Here is an 18,749-nt window from a genome sequence, read left to right as displayed (position 1 = left end):
TCTCTGAGTAGCCCTGGCTGTCCTCGAACTCACTCTGTAGACCAGGCTGGCCTCGAACTCAGAAATCCGCCTGCCTCTGCCTCCCAAGTGCTGGGATTAAAGGCATGCACCACCACCGCCCAGCCAAGCATATGATTTCTAATCCTCTTGAATATATGCTGGGGACCCTGCCTGAGCCATTCTCTCTGGAAAGTAGCTGAGGGGTGGGGTGTCAGCAGGGGTCAGAGGTGCAAAACTTGGTTTTGCAAAAGTAAAGGTTGTTTAGTATTCATAATAAGTAAAAAAAAAAAGTAAAAGTTGTTTAGTATTCATAATAAGTAAAAGTAAAAGTTGTTTAGTATTCCTAATATTTACTCTCCTTGATCCTTCGTCCTTCTGGGGCCAGAAGCCATGGCTTCAGACAGCTTAATACCTGTTGCTTAACATGGGGAGGTAGGTAAAGGATTTATTGCTCCCATCTCTGACCAGACAGTCAGGAGCCCCTCACTGACCAGGCTGTTAACTCTTTGTGAAACAGAGAGGAAGGAAAGGAAAAGAATTAAATGCTTTACAAGGGCAAACATGCATAGACACACACATTCACACACATACATACTTTAGCCAGGCCCAGCCACCTGTCTCAACCAACCCCACAAATGTCCATGCATAGTTACACACATACATATACCTACACACATACATATAAACAAACAGACACACATACATTTGGATGCATGGATGGAGCAGAATCCTTCAAGCCACCAACCCATCAATCATCTTTATTTCTTTTCTCTAGCCTTTTTATATACAAAAGTTCTTAGAAAATTACCTCATAGATAAAATGTTACACAAAAATGGGAGTTACAAAGGCATATTGATATTAAGTTCAAAGCAGTGTTTCATTCTGTAAGCTCATTATAAGTTCAAAGCCACAGTTTCATCTGACTTAGTCTTATCATAATATACACCTGTGGCTTCATCATTGGATCTGACCTAGAATGAATATTATTTCATTGATCAGAAATTTGTCCCAAACCTATTTCTCTTTTTGGTATAACTATGAAATCCCACTGTATTTCTTATCATGCAGCTTTTAATTTCTATTTATGAAGAGTAGGCACACTCTATTCTTGAGTCTAACTTTATTATATCTTTCTAGCAAAACAACCAAAATCTTAACTTTCTTCCTAAGATTGTTTGAATCAAATCAGGAACTCCATAGAATCATCAATTCATCTAAACACCATTAATTCATGAAAGTTTATCTTATATTGATCTGCAGGAAATCTGTCCAATAGGGTGGGCTGGTGCCCAGGAATTGTTCAGCTACATGCTAGTGTAGGAAAGGCATATCAGCAGTCTTGAGAAGCAATCCCGAGGTGAAATCTCTGGGGACCTTGCCTCTCAGAGCTCACTAAGCTGAGGCCATGCAAGAAAGATGGGCCACTTCCCGGAAGGCTACTGCTAGCCTCAGCCTGTCCTAGACAACTCCTGACAGACATACGTGACAAGGTAAGAGACTAAGTAAGCACTGTTACACCCTTAAGCATGCTCATTAAACTACATTTCTCAGTGGCAAGACTCAGTTACTCCAGGGATTATGTCATCTTTTTTATTATTTTTTATTGGATACTTTATTTATTTACATTTCAAATGTTCTCCCCTTTCCTGGTTTCCCCTCTGAAATACCCCATATTCCTTCCTCCCAATCCCTGATCACAAACCCACCCTCTCCTGCTTCCTGGCCCTGGCATTCCCCTACACTGGGGTATAGAACCTTCACAGGACCAAGGGTCTCTCCTCCCATTGATGACCCACTAGCCCATCCTCTGCTACATATGCAGCTGGAGCCATGAGTCTGACCATGTGTACTCTTTGGTTGGTGGTTTAGTCCCTGGGAGCTCTGGGGGTATTGGTTAGTTCATATTGTTGTTCATTCTAAGGGGGTACAAACCCTTCAGCTCCTTGGGTCCTTTCTCTAGCTCCTTTCATTGGGGACCCTGTACTCAGTCCAATGGTTGGCTGCAAGCATCCACTTCTGTATTTGTCAGGCACTGGCAGAGCCTCTCAGGAGACAGCTATATTAAGATCCTGTCAGCAAGTGCTTGTTGGCATCCACAATAGTGCCTGGGTTTGGTGATTGACTATGAGAAGGATCCCCAGGGGGAATGAAATACCCAGGGAAGGAGCTACTGAGGCAAAGTGTGAAGCAGAAACTGAAGGAGTGACTATGTCATCTTAACTACAGAAAGTTCATTATGCGGCACACAGCCAGCAGGTAGGAGTGGTTGAATGGATTGAAGCTTGACATTCGAATAAAATAAAAGGCATAAGTCATAGCAAATAAATAAATAAATAAATAAATAAATAAATAAATAAATAAATAAAGGTAGAGAGCTGTCTTAGTGGTTAGGAGCACTGGCTGCTTTTCCAGAGGACCCAGGTCCTTTTCCCCACACCTACATTGCAATAGGAACAAAGAGAGAAAGAAAGAAAGAAAGAAAGAAAGAAAGAAAGAAAGAAAGAAAGAAAGAAAGAAAGAAAGAAAGGAAGGGGAAGAAAGGGAGGAAGGAAGGAAGGAAGGAAGGAAGGAAGAAAGAAAGAAATTTTTATTAGATATTTTCTTTATTTACATGTAAATTTCTCCTTTCCCAGTTTCCCCTCCAAAAAACAAACAAACAAACAAAAACAACAAAAACAAACCCCTGTTGCCTCCCCCCTCCCCATGCCTGCCACCCCACCCTCTCCCACTTATTGGCCCTAGCATTCCCCTACACTGGGGCACTGAACCTTCACAAGGCCGAGGTCCTCTCCTCCTATTGATGATCAAATTCCAATCCTCTACTATACACACGCTGCCAGAACAATCAGACCCCTCCATGTGCGGTCCTTGGTTGGTGGTTGAGACCCTGGGAGCTCTGAGGGTACTAGTTAGTTCATATTGTTGTTCATCCTAAGGGGCTGCAAACCCCTCAGCTCCATTGGTCCTTTCTCTAACTCCTTCACTGGGGACCCTGTACTCAGTTCAATGGTTGGCTGTGAGCCTCTACAACTGTATTAGTCAGGTACTGTCAGAGCCTCTCAGGAGATAGCTATATTTAGGCTGGCTTGCTCTTCCTTCAGTCTCTGCTCCATAGTTAATCTCTGCAACTCCTTCCGTGGGTATTTGGTTCCCCCTTTTAAGAAGGAGTGAAATGTCCACCTTTCTTATTTTTAAATAAGAAAGAGAGTAGATAGACAAAGCATGACGAGTGCCCATGGTGTGTGTGCATTACAACTATTTTAGATGTGTTTTAAGTACTTTCCCTTTGGAAGGTATCCTCCATATACCAATGCACCTCCAACAAAGCTCTAGCTTCATTCTTTCTTTTCTGCTTTGCTGATGAGAATCTGATACTCAGGTGAGAGTCTGAGCTCAGGGCCTAAGCTACAACTTAAGCTGCAGCTCCTCCCAGGACACTGTGGCTCACAGCAATAGAGTGACCTGTTAAGTGTGGCTCCAGGTAGCACCAGAAAAAGCACTTCCAAGAGGCTCAGGACTCCCTGCAAAGTGTCTAGGAATCTGATAGAATGTGTCATCTTGCTTGAATGTCTGTTGCCCTGACTGACGTGCAGAAGGGCGTGGAAGACGACAAGAATGCCTCATTCCATTTTTTTTTTTTGTCAGTTGTTTATGCATGTGACCATCTCATAGCTCTTAATCTGAAAATCCTTGAGGAGAAATGAAACTAAGGAGAAATGCCTTGTTAAAACAGACATGCCAAGGGGCTTCTGGGTTCTTCCAAATCAATCAATCAAGCCTTTTAATTTACTACAGTCTACACACTCCACTGTGACACACAGAACAAGGAACAAATGGTGCTTTCCATGGAAATGACTAGAAATGACGAATGGCTAGAGAAAATGGAAGCAATGGCCAGAGTCCCGTTATGGTGCCAAACTACAAAGTTTGTGAAATGTGGAGCAACGGGAAGACAACCTCACTTTGACTGACTACCCCAGCTTTCACCACGGTGTTGAATTCTCAACAATGCAGAGGCCAAAAAGAATCCTTCTGTACACTGAGTATGCTTAAATGAAGTGGAGCCATCTCCCCACCAGTGTCTGTCCAATCATTAAATCAGTTAATTCTTGTGACTGCATTTCTCCTCATAAAACACTTCTCTGTATACATACCTCCTAATCTGCCCATCACAATAATCGCATGCAGTAGGTATGTTCACATGTCTGAGTGGTCAGGTGCGTACATGTCTGTGTTTGGCTGGAGGCCAGAAGTCAACCTGGGACGTCATTCCTCGGGCAGCATCCACCTTAGTTTTCTGATACAGCGCGTCCATTACTGTCTTGAAACTCACCTAGTAGGTTAGGCTGGCTGCTGGCAAGCAGACCTGTGAATCCTCTTGTGACTGCCTTCCTGGCACTGGGACTTACAGGCACCATTTCCGCCTCCTGGTAGCACACACCGATTATAGCTGACTAGGGGCTCCTTTACAGCAACAAACATCAAAGAACTATTCGGGAAAAGGCTGGAAGGAGCCTCTGAGTGTCTGATGACCATTGCTGAGGTTCACAAGCCAGAAATGAGAAGTCCTCGGAGGCTGAACTGAAGAGCCAAAGCTAATGATGGGAAGTCCTTAGAGCAGTGGGCAGCAGCAAAATATAGCCAACACCCACAAAGTCTACCTGGCCTTCCCTCCATTCCTCCTTCTTTCTGTCTTTTTTTTTTTTTTCACTTATTCTAGTTCACACCCACCTTATGATGAAATACAACCATTTTTAATAAAATGAAACTGTCTTGACTCCTTAGGTCTGTCTTGCTTGGCAGAGGTATTGTCTGGCCTGAGCTCCTTACTCTTCCCTGGGTGAGATAAAAAAGCCACACCCAAAGAGTGATAAGAGCCAGTTGTTTGATACTGTTGGTGACTGAAAGTCCCTTACCCCTATCCTGTTGTCTTATTTACTTTTCTATTGATGTAGCAAAAACATGCCCAAGGCAGCTTATAAAAGAACACATTGAACTGGGTTTACAATATCAGAAGGTTAGAGTTCATGGTGGAGCCAAGATCACAGGCAGCAGGGCCATCTGAGAACTCACATCTTGATCCACAAGCAAGAGACAGACAGCACACTGCAAATGGCATGAGTCTTTTGAAACCTCAAGCCTGCTTCCAGCCACACCTCTTCCAGCAAGGCCACTCCTCCTAATCAAACAGTTCCATCAAACTGGGGACCAAGAATCCAAACATATACATCTATGGGAGGCCAGACCACGTATTCAAACATATGGCCCTTTGGAAGTCATTCTCATTCAGACTACCAGACTTGTCCAGGTCTCTCAAGGAAGACCTGCCTTGTGTCTCATCATGTCTCTCTCATCCTGAGCAGACGATGTGATTGTCCATCCTCTTTGGCTGAGTAAGAGGATACAGGTGGTACTCAGTAAAGCTGACCTCTTCCTCGGCCTTGCCTACATTTGAAGATTCTCCTCTCCAGGGTCTGGAACTGAAATTAGCTTCTGCCTTAGTCTCTGCTTCCTTACCATCAGAAGGCCTTCCCACCCTGCACCCCTCAACACCCAACACCCCTGTGCTCCCCACCCCTGCTGGATACAGAAAAAGGCTTAGAAAGGAGGGGCAGGCCCATGTGGCTCTAGCTGTAGCTCATCTACCACCCAGCTTTTTGTCCCCCACTTCTTAACTTCATCTCTGTGTCTTGGCCCCCAGATCTGTACCCTTTTCGAAGACCTCTCAGGGCTTCACACCTGCCTTTGATGTGGCATAGGAACTGAGAGCAGAGCAAGTAGGGCAGCCACAGGGCTACTTCCTTGACTTTCTTTACTCTCAAGGAACCTGATCTGTAATTCTCTGATAGAGGTCTGTCTACTGATATGGGTTCATCTCCTTTGGGCCCAGCCTTCTTACTGGAATTTTCTGGACAAAGGTTTATGCTGCCCCTGATACTGATGCTGAAGTCAGAGGTTGTTCTCACTGTAATTCTGTGACCTACACCAGAAAATCCACCAGGTTATCTACTAAAGCCTGTGTAGGTGACTTAGCATCTGTTATAGCTCTTTTCTAACAAATGTAAATGTACACATATGATAACATGCCCAGGGCTTGCAGATACTCTCAATTTTAGATGTTACCTATAGTAGCAGAGTATATACAAATAAAATTGATTAATAAAACCAGCAGTGGGGGCTGGCAAGATGGCTCAACGGGTAAGAGCACTGACTGTTCTTCCGAAGGTCCTGAGTTCGAATCCCAGCAACCACATGGTGGCTCACAACTACCCGTAGTGAGATCTGACACCCTCTTCTTGGTGCATCTAAAGACAGCTACAGTGAATTACGAGAGTGGGGCCGGAGTGGGCGGGAGCAAGTGGGGCTGATGGAGTGGGACCAGCAGAGGTCCTGAGTTCAATTCCCAGCAGCCACACACATGATAGCTCATGGCCATCTGTACAACCATGAATAGATAAAATAAATCTAAAAAAAAAAAAAAAAAAAAAAAAGCAGTGAACTACTGGTCAACCTCATCCCTAATCCACATGAACCTATACCAACTACTATTAACCGAACTTTCTTTTCATAGGATAAAACTACCATCAAGTCCTTTCAGGGCTTGCCTATCCCTACCTCATCACCCCCAGAAAATCTAGAAAAATCGAGGTGCTCTAGAAGGGGCATTGAGCAGAGTGCTGGGGAGAGCAGCATTTGAAGGTCAGCAATGATTACAAACATCTTATCATTTAAGGTGATCTCTACCCATGCTCTTCTGGAAATGGTCACACTATGTAACACACAGTGAGTTAGAACTCCTAGGCCTCCAGCCTCAGTCTCCCACGTGCCAAGCTTACATGGAACTTTGACAGCTTAGTGATTCGCTTGAGCATTACAAGTTCAAAAAAACGTTTTACACAAACTATACCCTTTTAATTTTTCTGAGCAACTAGAGAATGGGCAAATAAGACAAAATGCATCTCCAGTAAAATGTCACAGCTTGGGTTGGGTAAAGGGTATTTTTTAAAATTGTTTTAACTGTTTTAAAGCCAATGCAAGCACTCAAGAGACAGCTCAATCCTTAGTGTGTGCTCTGCTCTTTCAGAGGACCTGAGTTTGGTTCCCAGCACCCACAGCAGCTAGCTCACCATGACCTGTAAGTCCAGCTCCAGAGGACCCAGTGCCTTCTTCTCACCTCCACAGACATCTTCACTCACAGGCACATACCTACACACAGACATACATATAATTTTTAAAAAATATATGTTTTAAAGTCTTTAAAATTAACTAACGCCTAGTCAGTTTTCTATTGTTGTGATCAATACTGTGACAAAGGCAACTTAGAGAAAGAGAGACTTTAGTGGGGCTTTGGTTTTCAGAGGAATAAGAGTCTGTCAGCATCACAGTGGAGTGGCACGGCAGCAAGCAGGTCTAGTTATGGTCACTGGAGCCGGAAGCCAAAAGCTGAGCTACAGATGGGAAGCAGAGAGCAAACTGTGATGGTACAAGCCTTCAGAACCTAAAACTCTGCAGGAGGAAGATCCTCCAGCAAGGCCACATCCCCCAAACCTCCCTAAACAGTGCTAACCACTAGGGACCGAGTATCCAAACGCCAAAGCCTCAGGGGGTTGGGAGGGGAACGCCACACCCTTATTCAAACCACCACAATTATTATCTTTTTACAGAGAAAATTTTAAATGGCCAAACCTAATGGTAGGATGTCCAGTGGCTCAGTTGCAGCAATTTCACATGGTAACCTTCCTGCTGATCTTCATCCAAATTAGAGAACATAAGACATGATATGCCCTTGGTTTTTTTGAAGCCAGTGGGTATTTGCCTCTCCGATTTTGATTTGGCCCCCTGAAGTTCTCCCAAGTCCCTTCAAACTGGATTGTTCTTGGATCACATGTATTTATATATATATATATATATATATATATATATATTGAGAATTGGAGTTGCTACTCCAAAGAAAAGAAAGATTAATTTTGGCTCAAAGAACAAACCTAATGGAAGCAAGGGAGGAGGATGTGAATCATGTAAGCTGCACACGCAGACCTTCCCAGGATACTCTACAGAAGATCTCTATGCTCTGCGGGACAGGCAGCCTCAGGCAGCAGACAGGCCAGTCAGGGAGATAAATCACAGAGCAACAGAGGCCATGTTCTAGGAAACCTTGATTTCTATTTTTTTGAAAGTGCTCTACATTAACAAGGGCTCAGGGGGGTTTTTTGGGTTTTGGGTTTTTTGTTTGTTTGTTTTTGTTTTTGTTTTGTTTTTTTAATTTCTCAAGAGTACATTGATGTCTGTATACCTGAGTAAGAAATTCTGTTTTCTTAAGAATCTCCTGAACCTCTGAAGGTTCTTAAGAATCTTCAGAACCTCAGGTCCTGAAAAAGGTCCAGGTGGATGCCAGTCTGGCTTCTCCCAGACAGAATTATGGGCAATACACCTCCTATCAGAGTTTGGACTATCATTTTATCTGGCAGTTACACCAGGCCTGCAAAGGAAGCAGCAGTGTGGTACGACCTTCATCCAATCATTTAACATATGTCTGTTATATATATAATGTCTGTCAAGCTATGTGAATTATCTAGACATGTCCCTAATTCCCTTTGGGGCTTACATTTCTTGGGAAAGGGAGATGAAAGAGAAAATAATTTCCAGGAGAGATGGGAATTACAAGGGAAACAGCATTCGAGAGGACGACAGCCCAGTAGCAGCTATCCCTCGCCTGGGTAGCCTCAGTTTGTCCACTGGTCCCCTCCAGCCTTACTGTTATTTCCTGCCTTGCTGTCCTCGCTGAGCTTCCCCTTCCCTCCCTGCTGCCCACCTCTGCCTCCCACGTGCTCTCGCGTGCTGCCCAGGCCAACGGTAGCACAGCCTGCCCTGCTGTCTCCTCCCTCCGCTGCCCTTGCCAACCCTACTGCCTCGCCATGGGAAATGAAAACAGCTACCCATCTGAGATATGCAACCACTTCGACCATGAAGAGATTAGAAGGCTGGGCAAAAGCTTCAAGAAGATGGACTTGGACAAATCAGGCTCCCTGAGCGTAGAAGAGTTCATGTCGCTGCCTGAGCTGCAGCAGAATCCTCTGGTGGGCAGAGTGATCGACATCTTCGACACAGACGGCGACGGGGAAGTGAACTTCCACGAGTTCATCGTAGGCACCTCCCAGTTCAGCGTCAAGGGTGATGAAGAGCAGAAGCTAAGGTTCGCCTTCAGAATCTACGACATGGATAATGACGGCTTCATCTCCAACGGGGAGCTCTTCCAGGTGCTTAAGATGATGGTGGGAAACAACCTCAAGGACTGGCAACTGCAGCAGCTGGTGGACAAAAGCATCTTGGTGCTGGATAAGGATGGCGATGGCCGGATATCCTTTGAAGAGTTCAGTGATGTGGTCAGAACCATGGAGATCCACAAGAAATTGGTCGTGTTTGTGTGAGTTTTGTGTTTGTTTGTTTTTGCTTGTTTTGTTTTGTTTAAGGACTCCCCTCAACATATTTAGCTTTCTTCTCTCTTTCAAGATCTATATCCAGCTGTCTATCTGACTAACCCGGAAGTGTTTCTCTCTGCCGCTATCATCCATGAAGTGTTATTAATTCAACTCTTCAGTGGCTACAAAGTGGGGAGCAGGGAGGGAAACCAGAAATTGGAATGATTCTTATAAATGCTTTTTTTCTTTGTTTTAGAGAACACGAACACGGTCAAGAAAACTAAACGCTTAAAACTAAGAAATGTACACCTTTGCCTTTCTTTCTCAAGGTTGTGTATGTGGGAGAAGACAATTCTCATGGAGTATTAGGAACCCCTTTCACTTTCCTGTGGCATTCAGACTTTTAATGGATTGTTAACTTCCTGTTGTAAACAACTAGCAAAAAAAATATATTTATCTTTGCTTAGTATCCTTTAACCTCTCTCTGGGCATAAATAACTCCATAGCAGGATGCACCCTGACTCTCCAAGATGCATACTCAGAAATCCCTGAGGATATTTGAGGGATAGAAGTCTGAGTGGAAAATTTTGTCTCAGTGTTTCAACCCACCAGCAAGTAGCCTCAGTGCTCATGTGAAAAGAGCTAAATCTGGACCAAATGGCCAGCCTGCCAGGCTTAGTACAACAGCTTTGCAGAATGGTTCAGAAATGGCAGAATTTTGGTCAGATGAGGCAGCATCCTGCCTAGAAAGAGTCCTCTCATCCCAGACCCAGTCGGAGAGAATGGGAGAGTCCGTTTTCCCACAGGGTGGAATAAGCACGTACAGGCTGGCATACCCTTTCCCATGATGCTGAAATGCTTTTGTTCTGGATGGTAAGGAATACAGATTCCAAGCAAAATGAAACTTAGTGATATCAGTTTGGTTGGCTTTTGAGAATCAGTTCTGGTCCCTAGCAGAGAAGCCAAGAGCTGTCTTATCCCAGGAAGGTCTTCCCCCTGGAACATCCAACTCAGAGTTCCTCATGCCTGAATCATTAAACTAGTACCCTAGGAAGTGCTGGAACTTGCTGATTCTAGACAAGCAATGTTGCACAGCTCTCTCAGCAGGTCACTTAGTTCTTGGTGGTGGCCTCGGATCGGCAATGTTAGATAGTACAGCACGGAAAGGAACAAGCTCTGTTCTGCTTTGGAATCTGTATAACTCTGCTGTTTATCCCCAGATGCGTCACTAGTTCTCTGAAGCCCCTGAAACTACTGTCAATTCATAGAGTATAAGATGTCCTTGGAATACCTTATGCCCATGTGCTAGCATCTACCACGTCACAGATCGCTCCCTATAATGAGCCGCCTGAGATTCCAAATACTGGCACAATGAAATAAACTCTTACTACACTTACCCAGTCAAGGAACACCCCTTAACTATTCCTAGTTTATTGTTATATTTTAAAGAAGATTCACAGATTTCATTTTTGGCAAGGTGCCCATCTATCCCAAGGCATACTGCAAAATTTTTATATTGCACTTTACTTGAGATCCACAAGGAACAGGAATCCCTGACTCTATTCTTTCTTTTCCACCCTAAAATATCTATTTAGGTTGTGCAAATAATGTCATTCCTGTAACAGTGGAGTCAAACCCATTTCACAATAGTTAAGACAGTTTGAGATCCAAACAGTCCAGGGTGTGCATTCAGGTAGGACAGCATAACCACACTGCTTATTAGCTAGGTGACTATGAGAACCTAACCAATGTGTGTCTTTCCATCTAAGTCTATTCTGAGAGCCCAAAGAGATTAAATGTGTAAAGTGTTCCCTCTACTGACCTCCTTGCCTCTCCCTCTCCCCACATCTGGTGAGACCAGTGTGGAAAGGACACTGGGGCCCTTGGATCCTCGCTTCTTGACATCCTGCCACCACCGCTTTGAAATTAGCTGGACATCTTTGGAATCCTGGCCAAGAAAGGGAATGATAGGAGCAGACTCCAAGTCCCTCCTCACCACACATGCGCAGAGCACACCATAGACTTCTCAACCTGAGACACGAAGAACACGTGAAAGAGCCTTTCATCCTAGCCTGATATATCTGGCTTTGAGAGGAAATTCTAGTGAGAAAGGTGAACATAAACCAAACAGATCTCCTGAGGACAGACATCATAGCTCTGAACACACACATTTTCCAATAAGAAAAATTTTAAATTATGACCAAGGATTTGAAGTATATTTGGTTAGCTGTTCATATTTAACAAGGAAACTCTTTTGGAGTAGCTGGAATAATTGCTCAACCATATAGTAGCTACATAAAGCTTTGTAGCAATAGCTTTGAACTGAGTACTTGTTTCTGGTTATAGAACAAAACAATCTGGCTAGTTATTCCAGAAAATGGATTATATTTACTTCCAAGTTAGAATGCTTTTTTTTTTCTTTCAGTTAACTTTGTTTCTTACCAACCAATAGTTCTATACAATTTCTTAGAGTGACAATAAGAATTGGTGTGTGGGGGGCAATCCGCTCCTAACTTTTGTTATAACGTGTGTGTTGTCATTTGATCAACACTGAGGTGGTGCCCTCATCTCAGCCTTACAAATGACAGAGACAATCTTGTCTGTGGACGTGAACCTGGTAAGAAGAACAGAAAGATTTAAGACCACAAAGACTGAGTTTGCTTTCTATCATATTAAATTCCTCTTATTTTTATGGTTCCTATGTTCGTGTATCTCAAATTATTCAGAATAATCTTATTAATGTAATCTGGTCTCAATCCAATTTTCATAAGAGGAGAAACCAAAAACTAGCAAACTAACTGTTAGTCAAGGAGCAAGAGGCCCAGACCCCTTCAGTATGTATTGCAAAGAAACAGATATATTTAAACAGTGTATCTGCGTGTGTACATGCATGTACATATGTATGTGTGTGAGTGCTATGCATGCATGTGTGTGTGGTATGTGTATGCTTGCATGTATATGCATGTATGAGCAAGTGTACAAGACAAGTGTGTACGTGTACATGGGAACAAGAGGTCTCCCCTGAGTGTTGTTCCTCAGAGACTTTCTACCTTGTATTTTAAGAGAAAGCATCTCACCAGGACCTGGAGGTCACTATTGAGATGAGGCTGTCTGTCTGATGAGCTCCAGAGACACTCCTGTCTCCATCTTCTCCACTCTGGGATTACAAGCGTTACGCCATCACACCAGTTCTTTTACGTTAGTTCCAAGAATTGAACTCAGGTCAATTACCAGGGTATCACTCCAGTCTCTTGACATAGTTTTAAACTACCTTCCATTTCATCTTAGCCTGAGGAACACGTGACCATATTTAAATTAAACTGATAACAGCAATATGCTCCAAAGGTATACACATTAGTAACAACATATTGTTATGATCCTGTGTTAATGGATTGTATCTGCTCTCTACCATATGTTACAATTCCCAAGCCACTAGATAGCTCCCTTTCAAACAGAGGGAAACTATTTGCCTCAGCACAGTTAGTTTGTATCCCAAGTCAATCATGCTTTAGAAATGGCATCAAGGAGTAGAAATGAAGCTGCTAGTCTGAGAATTAGATGGGATATTTGGGAGTGGGGTGAGAGGATGAAATGCAACGGGACCCAGGTGTCATGCATGCTAGGCTGTATTGCCAGAATCTGAGATCCTTCTCAGGACTACCTGTACCAATAACTATGAATTATAAACTATGTCACAATACCTTTAAATTCTCAGTAGTGAAAAAAATAGCAGTGCATAGGTATAGCGGTAAAGCTACATAGATGAGAGGACGTTCTCTGATGAGCTTAATCTAATCCATAAGCATGCATTTTGTTGCTTATAATGGCAGCTTTAGAATATTGTTTTGCAGGCTGCTTTAAACCCAAAAATTTCCTGGCGTGGTAGTACATGCCTTTAATCCCAACAAGTGAAGAAACGCACACATGTGCACACATGCACACACACACAGGACAAGGATTTTAAATAAAATTGAAAATTTAGCTAAAAGGGATACAGGTTTTTCAAAGATGTAAGTGACCCTTTAGGGTACAAGCTGCTGAAGTATTGGGACAAAATTGAAAGTCCTGAAAAAAAATTTAACATAGCTCCGTTCCCTAGCATAAAAACTCAAGATAGACTGAAGAGACCAGCATCCCCCCAAATCACCACTGAACACAAAACATTTTTGTTCAAAATAATTGAAACAATAGAAGTTTGTGGAGAAGACAAAAGAAAAAGAAAAAAAAACCCACACACATATGAAATTCCAAACTTTTATGGAATAAAATCCAAAAAAATAAAAGACCCTTTAGTACAATCTAAAGTGGAAAAACATAGAAAGGAAAAGTCAATAGCTTCAAATTAAATCTCATGTCTAAAATTCATAAATGCAGAAGATGTAAACATGATCTATGCAAAAGGCAGGTAAAATAAACATGGGAAAATATTCAACCATCAAGTAAGTACTAATTACAACACAAATCAAATTGGACGAGGGGTATAGCCAGAGGCAGAGTGCTTGCACAACACACATGCAGTCATGGATTTGATGCTTGCACCAGAGAGAGGCAGGGACCAGAAAAAATAATTGTGAAACAAGGTTGGTGGGGTTATGGGGATCTGGAGCTTGGCAACATCTTGTACCTCGGGTGGCACTGAGTCTGGTTTCTGTCATTTTTAAGGGTTATTTCAAATATTGTTGGTTACCAAAATACTTGTAACTATTGGCCTGATAAGCACACTCATGGCAGTATGTTAAAATAATACATTTAAATTGGTACAGACATTTTTTTACTACAGCAATATTTATCATATATAATAAAGTATAATCATAGTAGTTTTGTAATAGTAAATCATGATAAAAGAAGAAATAGTGCTGGAGCCATGGCTCAGTTAAGAGCACTGACTGTGGATCAAATCCCAGACACTGCTTGATGGCTCACAGCCATTTGAACTGTCATAATGCTGGGCAATGGTGGCGCATGCCTTTAATCCCAGCACTTGGGAGGCAGAAGCAGGTGGATTTCTGAGTTTGAGGCCAGCCTTGTCTACAGAATGAGTTCTGGGACAGCCAGGGCTACACAGAGAAACCCTGTCTTGAAAAACAAACAAAAAACAAAATAAAAAGAAGAAGAAATAGACTTAATCCATTGAAGTTAATAAATAGATGACTAATTTTTAGAGATTAAAAGGCGAATTGTTCAAAAATAGTATTTGCTTACCACTCTAGAAAAAAAAACTTTTATATAAATATATATTTTATATATTATATAATACATATATGCCAATTTTCTTAATTCAGAGGAAAAAATAGAGAATTTTAAACTACTTGTATAGGGACAAGCATGGTGGTAGCTCATGCCTGTAATCCCTACACTCTGGAGATAGAGGCAGGAGGATTACCTTGAGTTAACTGATAGTTTGAACTACATAGTGAGTTCCAAAGACAGCCTAAGCTACAATATGAGACTCTGTCTCAAAAAGAAATATTTACTGTATAATAAAAGGATATAGTAATCTCAAGCTGCATATAGCTCTTTAGAAGGAGTTGGAGCCTCATGACTTTATTTATCCATGCTGGAATGTTGATGGGCTCAGTCTTAAACAGGAAACCATCTCAGTCATGCACGTACAGAAAAGAGTTGCACACTCCTCCTCCCCAGAACCTACCAGCTTTTCCATTTCCCTTTTGTTGTGTTTCCAGAGTTTTGGAGAAGATGATATAGCTATCCTATGGAGGGCTGAACACTCAAGAGTGTTCTCAGCACTCTGACGAACTTTGTGTCTGAGTTAACCAGCACCCGCTACAAACACGAACTTCCTTGACCAAGGCTGAAAGCCAAAAAACATAAATATTAAGAAGATAGTTTAACCACATTATCCATTCAGTAAAATAATAACAGTAGATGTTCTCTTAGGCTTTGATCCTTTAGATGCCCATAGGCTTTGGCCAGGTTTACAGTGCCAGACATAACTTCTTCTTGTAGAGAAGGCCTCAAATCCAATTAGAAAGCAATTACTCGCATGATGGCCATGCCATTATTGCACCAATGGGCACATCTTGCCCAGTAGATTGGTGTCATAGCATCCAAGCTCCAGTCCTTTCTCTTTCAGTGGCCTGAATAGCACTTGACAGACCTATCAACTCGTCAGCAGGGAGTAAGCTTTTGCTTAGCTTTGATTGTTTTCTCTATGCCTGGAAACCAAAGTGTGTAATGTATTTAATAATAGGTCATCTAGGTCTGGTGTGCAACCAAGAGCAGTGTCAATAGTCTGTATTGCTTGGAAGGCCTCTGGGGTTTCCTTTACCAACCACTCAGAGGGATGTAACCCACTCACTGGGATTTTTACTTAGCTTACAGCTTCTAGTAACAGTATTATCCATCCACATAGGATACCTCCACTCAAAGGACTTTCCTTTTAATGTGTTAATGTGATATATTTGGGGATGCCCAAATAGTTTGAGTAGAGATTTGAAGAATAAAGTCCGTAATTCTTGGAAACTGTTAGCATATCAGTAGCATTTAAAGGCATAAACCTGGATTAAAAAAAATAAGTATAGCAAGGAATTGAAATCATGTCATCAATTACAGTCAGAGATGAGGCTTGGCAATGGGGATTGAAGTGTAACCAAGAGAGAGAGGTGCCCCCCCCCAAACTATATAATGGACAGCAACCTGGTTATAGTGGGTCCACATCAGAATGAGAGGAGAATAATTGGGAGCAATGAATACAGACACAGAGAACCAGAGGAATGAGACGGGATGTTTGCTGTGTGTTGTGGACAGTCTGTGAATGGAAACAAGGATTAGTTGCATGGAAACATCACCAACATGTAAAATTCAAATGATCAATGAAATTCTCTCACAGCATTCCTTGCTGGAAGCTTGGGAATGACTGTTCTAAGTGTCCACATATGAACAAGATACAAAAGTGAGTTTGGGCACAAAAAAAAAAAAAAATGGTAGTCTTGGTTTCTACATTTTCCTGAAGTATCCAAAGTCTAGGCAGAAACCACACATTAGATAACTACAGGCATCTCCCTTTATCTGGATCTAGTTTGTTCTTAAAATTACTATTACCAGTGTTTGCAGATGATGGCAGTGGTTTCCATTACTCTCACAGGAAAACACAAATTACACCCCCACTTAATTCAAAACCACAACTGCATTTCTTATTTAGACATCTATGTGTGTATATTCCTAATGCACAATGTGTAGACTGTGATATCATAATCCGCCAAGGATGGCTACATAATCTGAAGCATTTAACCTGAGACAATTTATTATTTATCTGTTTATTTATTGTGCTAAAGATTGAGCCGAGGGAATTATGTACCCTAGGCAGGTGCTCTATCTACTGGTAGGGTACACACACAAAAAAAGGCACAGCATATTTAAGAGAACATGACTAATCCAGTTTACTTTTCGTTGCTGTGATAAAACAATGACTAAAAGCAAACTGGGGGAAGGAAGATTTTATTTCATATAACAGAGAAGAAAAAGCAGGAACTCAAACAGGAGTAGAGGCAGGAATCATGAAGTAAAACAGCCTTCTGGACTGCTCTCCAAGGCTTGCCCAGCTTGCTTTTGTACATAGCCCAAGACCATCTGCCCAGTGGTGGCACCACCACCATCAATCATTACTCAAGAAAATCCCTCCACAGACTTTCCCACATGCCAATCTGATGGAAGCAATTCCCCAATTGAGATGCCATCAAGTACTTCTACTTTATATCAAAAAAAATTAACAAGCACAATGACCAAAGAGGAAAAAAGCTGAACTACAGCCTCAGCCTCACACCGTATCCCTCAGACTCAGACACAACCATATGGGTTGATGCCCACAGACAGAGTACAGAGGACTTGCAACTCAGAGGCTGGATTTTTGAATAAAAATATTTGGCAACTTGTTATAGAGAATCCACAGCAAGAAATCAGATAGCAAAGAATAGCTACAAGAGAGGTCCACTTGACAGAAGACACAGATGTCACTGCACTTGCATCCTGCTTCCCCCACAGATTAGTGTGCTGGATTTGAGGAAATATAATAATTGCCAGGTTCCTCATACGTAAAGTGGAAGTAATTAATATTTAAAGGAGTATTATAAGATCACAATATTAAAATACATATATAGACTCTGGCATGCCTATGAAATGCCCAGTTAAGAAATATACAGGACAGCCAGGACTACATAGTGAAACCCCGTCCCCAAAAGCCAGAAAATAAATAATAAACAAACAGCACTGGAAAGACGGCTTAGTGGTTAAGAGCACTTGTTGCTATGCTAGAGGACCAGGGTTCCATTCTCAGCACCTGTGCTGAAGTTAACAGCTATCTTTAACTCCATTCCAGGGAGTCCAATACCCTCTTCCGCTGACTGCGGACACTTGCATGTGTGCACTGACACTCACACAAGCAGAGTACCCACTTACATAAAATAAAACCTTTTGGTTAGCCTAGTAATGGGTAGGCATAAAAAATTTACTAAGGAGATGTGTAAGCCCAAGACAACTTATTAACTATTGGGATAAAATGAGAAAAACTAAATTTTGTTATAGACAAGAAAACAGAAGGTCTGTGTGTTTATTGGCAAGGTGACCCAGTGTGAGTTACATTTTCCTCATCTTGACAGCCCCTTATTTAAAAAAAAAAAAAAAAGTATGACTCGGAGTTTTTGCTGAATGTTTTATGGTTCAAATGTTGAAACCCAAAAGTAGTTCTCACTGTATCGGTAGCAATAATATATTGAACACTAATTATTGGTGATAGTGATATCACACAGGCTTATTACTGTGCCATATAAGGACTTTACATAGTATGTTTCTTTAACTCTAAAACTGCTCACAAAAAGCCAGCAGGCAATGCTCCTTTTCCTTTTCCACAGCCGCCTCATTTTGTAGCCTGGTTCAACTTTCTGTATGTCACTGATATATTTCTACAGCTAGCAGCCATTGAGACCTTTAACTAAAGGGTCCTGACATTCCCTGCTAGGTCTAACTTCTGTGTTTATTCAGATCATGGTCTTTTCTCCTTAAATCTATTCCTCCTCTGCTCCTGAAAGAGGTCCTTTCTTTCATAGCTATTCAACCGTTTCACATATCCAACTGTTAACGTCTTTATTCCTCTGCTTCTAAGAAATGGAAGCATAGTCCAGACTCGGAGCCTTTGTACAACTCCAGGGATGGCACACAGTGAGATCCATGTGTAAGCAGTATTACCGGACAGTGCTCAGCAACAGCCCTCGGTGACCCTGGGTGTGTGCTTCATGGGGAGCGAGCAGGTGGAGCATAGTGGAATCCGCCCAGGGAGGAAGGGCCAGCTAAGGACTATACCACGAATCAAAAAA

The 18,749-nt window shown here is 42.1% G+C and overlaps 2 protein-coding genes across 4 annotated transcripts in view; both read left to right on the top strand.

Moving 5' to 3' along the window:
• The window catches only part of Grin3a (glutamate ionotropic receptor NMDA type subunit 3A), a 188,434-nt gene that overhangs the window by 161,350 nt on the left and 8,335 nt on the right, over nt 1–18,749 (top strand). The window lies entirely within an intron of this gene.
• On the top strand, nt 8,817–12,121 carry Ppp3r2 (protein phosphatase 3 regulatory subunit B, beta). The gene is made up of 2 exons (XM_031377392.1): nt 8,817–9,425; nt 9,677–12,121. The coding sequence occupies exons 1-2, from the start codon at nt 8,917–8,919 to the stop codon at nt 9,702–9,704; spliced, it is 537 nt and encodes a 178-aa protein (XP_031233252.1). The 5' UTR covers nt 8,817–8,916; the 3' UTR covers nt 9,705–12,121.

Source organism: Mastomys coucha, unplaced genomic scaffold (assembly GCF_008632895.1).
Source record: "Mastomys coucha isolate ucsf_1 unplaced genomic scaffold, UCSF_Mcou_1 pScaffold18, whole genome shotgun sequence".
In the NCBI taxonomy this organism is placed as follows: domain Eukaryota; kingdom Metazoa; phylum Chordata; class Mammalia; order Rodentia; family Muridae; genus Mastomys; species Mastomys coucha.
This window is presented reverse-complemented; position numbering and strand designations above follow the sequence as displayed.

Excerpts from the sequence above, each read along its gene's own strand:
- Ppp3r2 (XM_031377392.1), top strand. The coding sequence starts at position 8,917 with ATGGGAAATGAAAACAGCTACCCATCTGAGATATGCAACCACTTCGAC. Across the intron at positions 9,426-9,676 it reads AAGAAATTGGTCGTGTTTGT|AGAACACGAACACGGTCAAG; the intron begins GTGAGTTTTGTG and ends TCTTTGTTTTAG.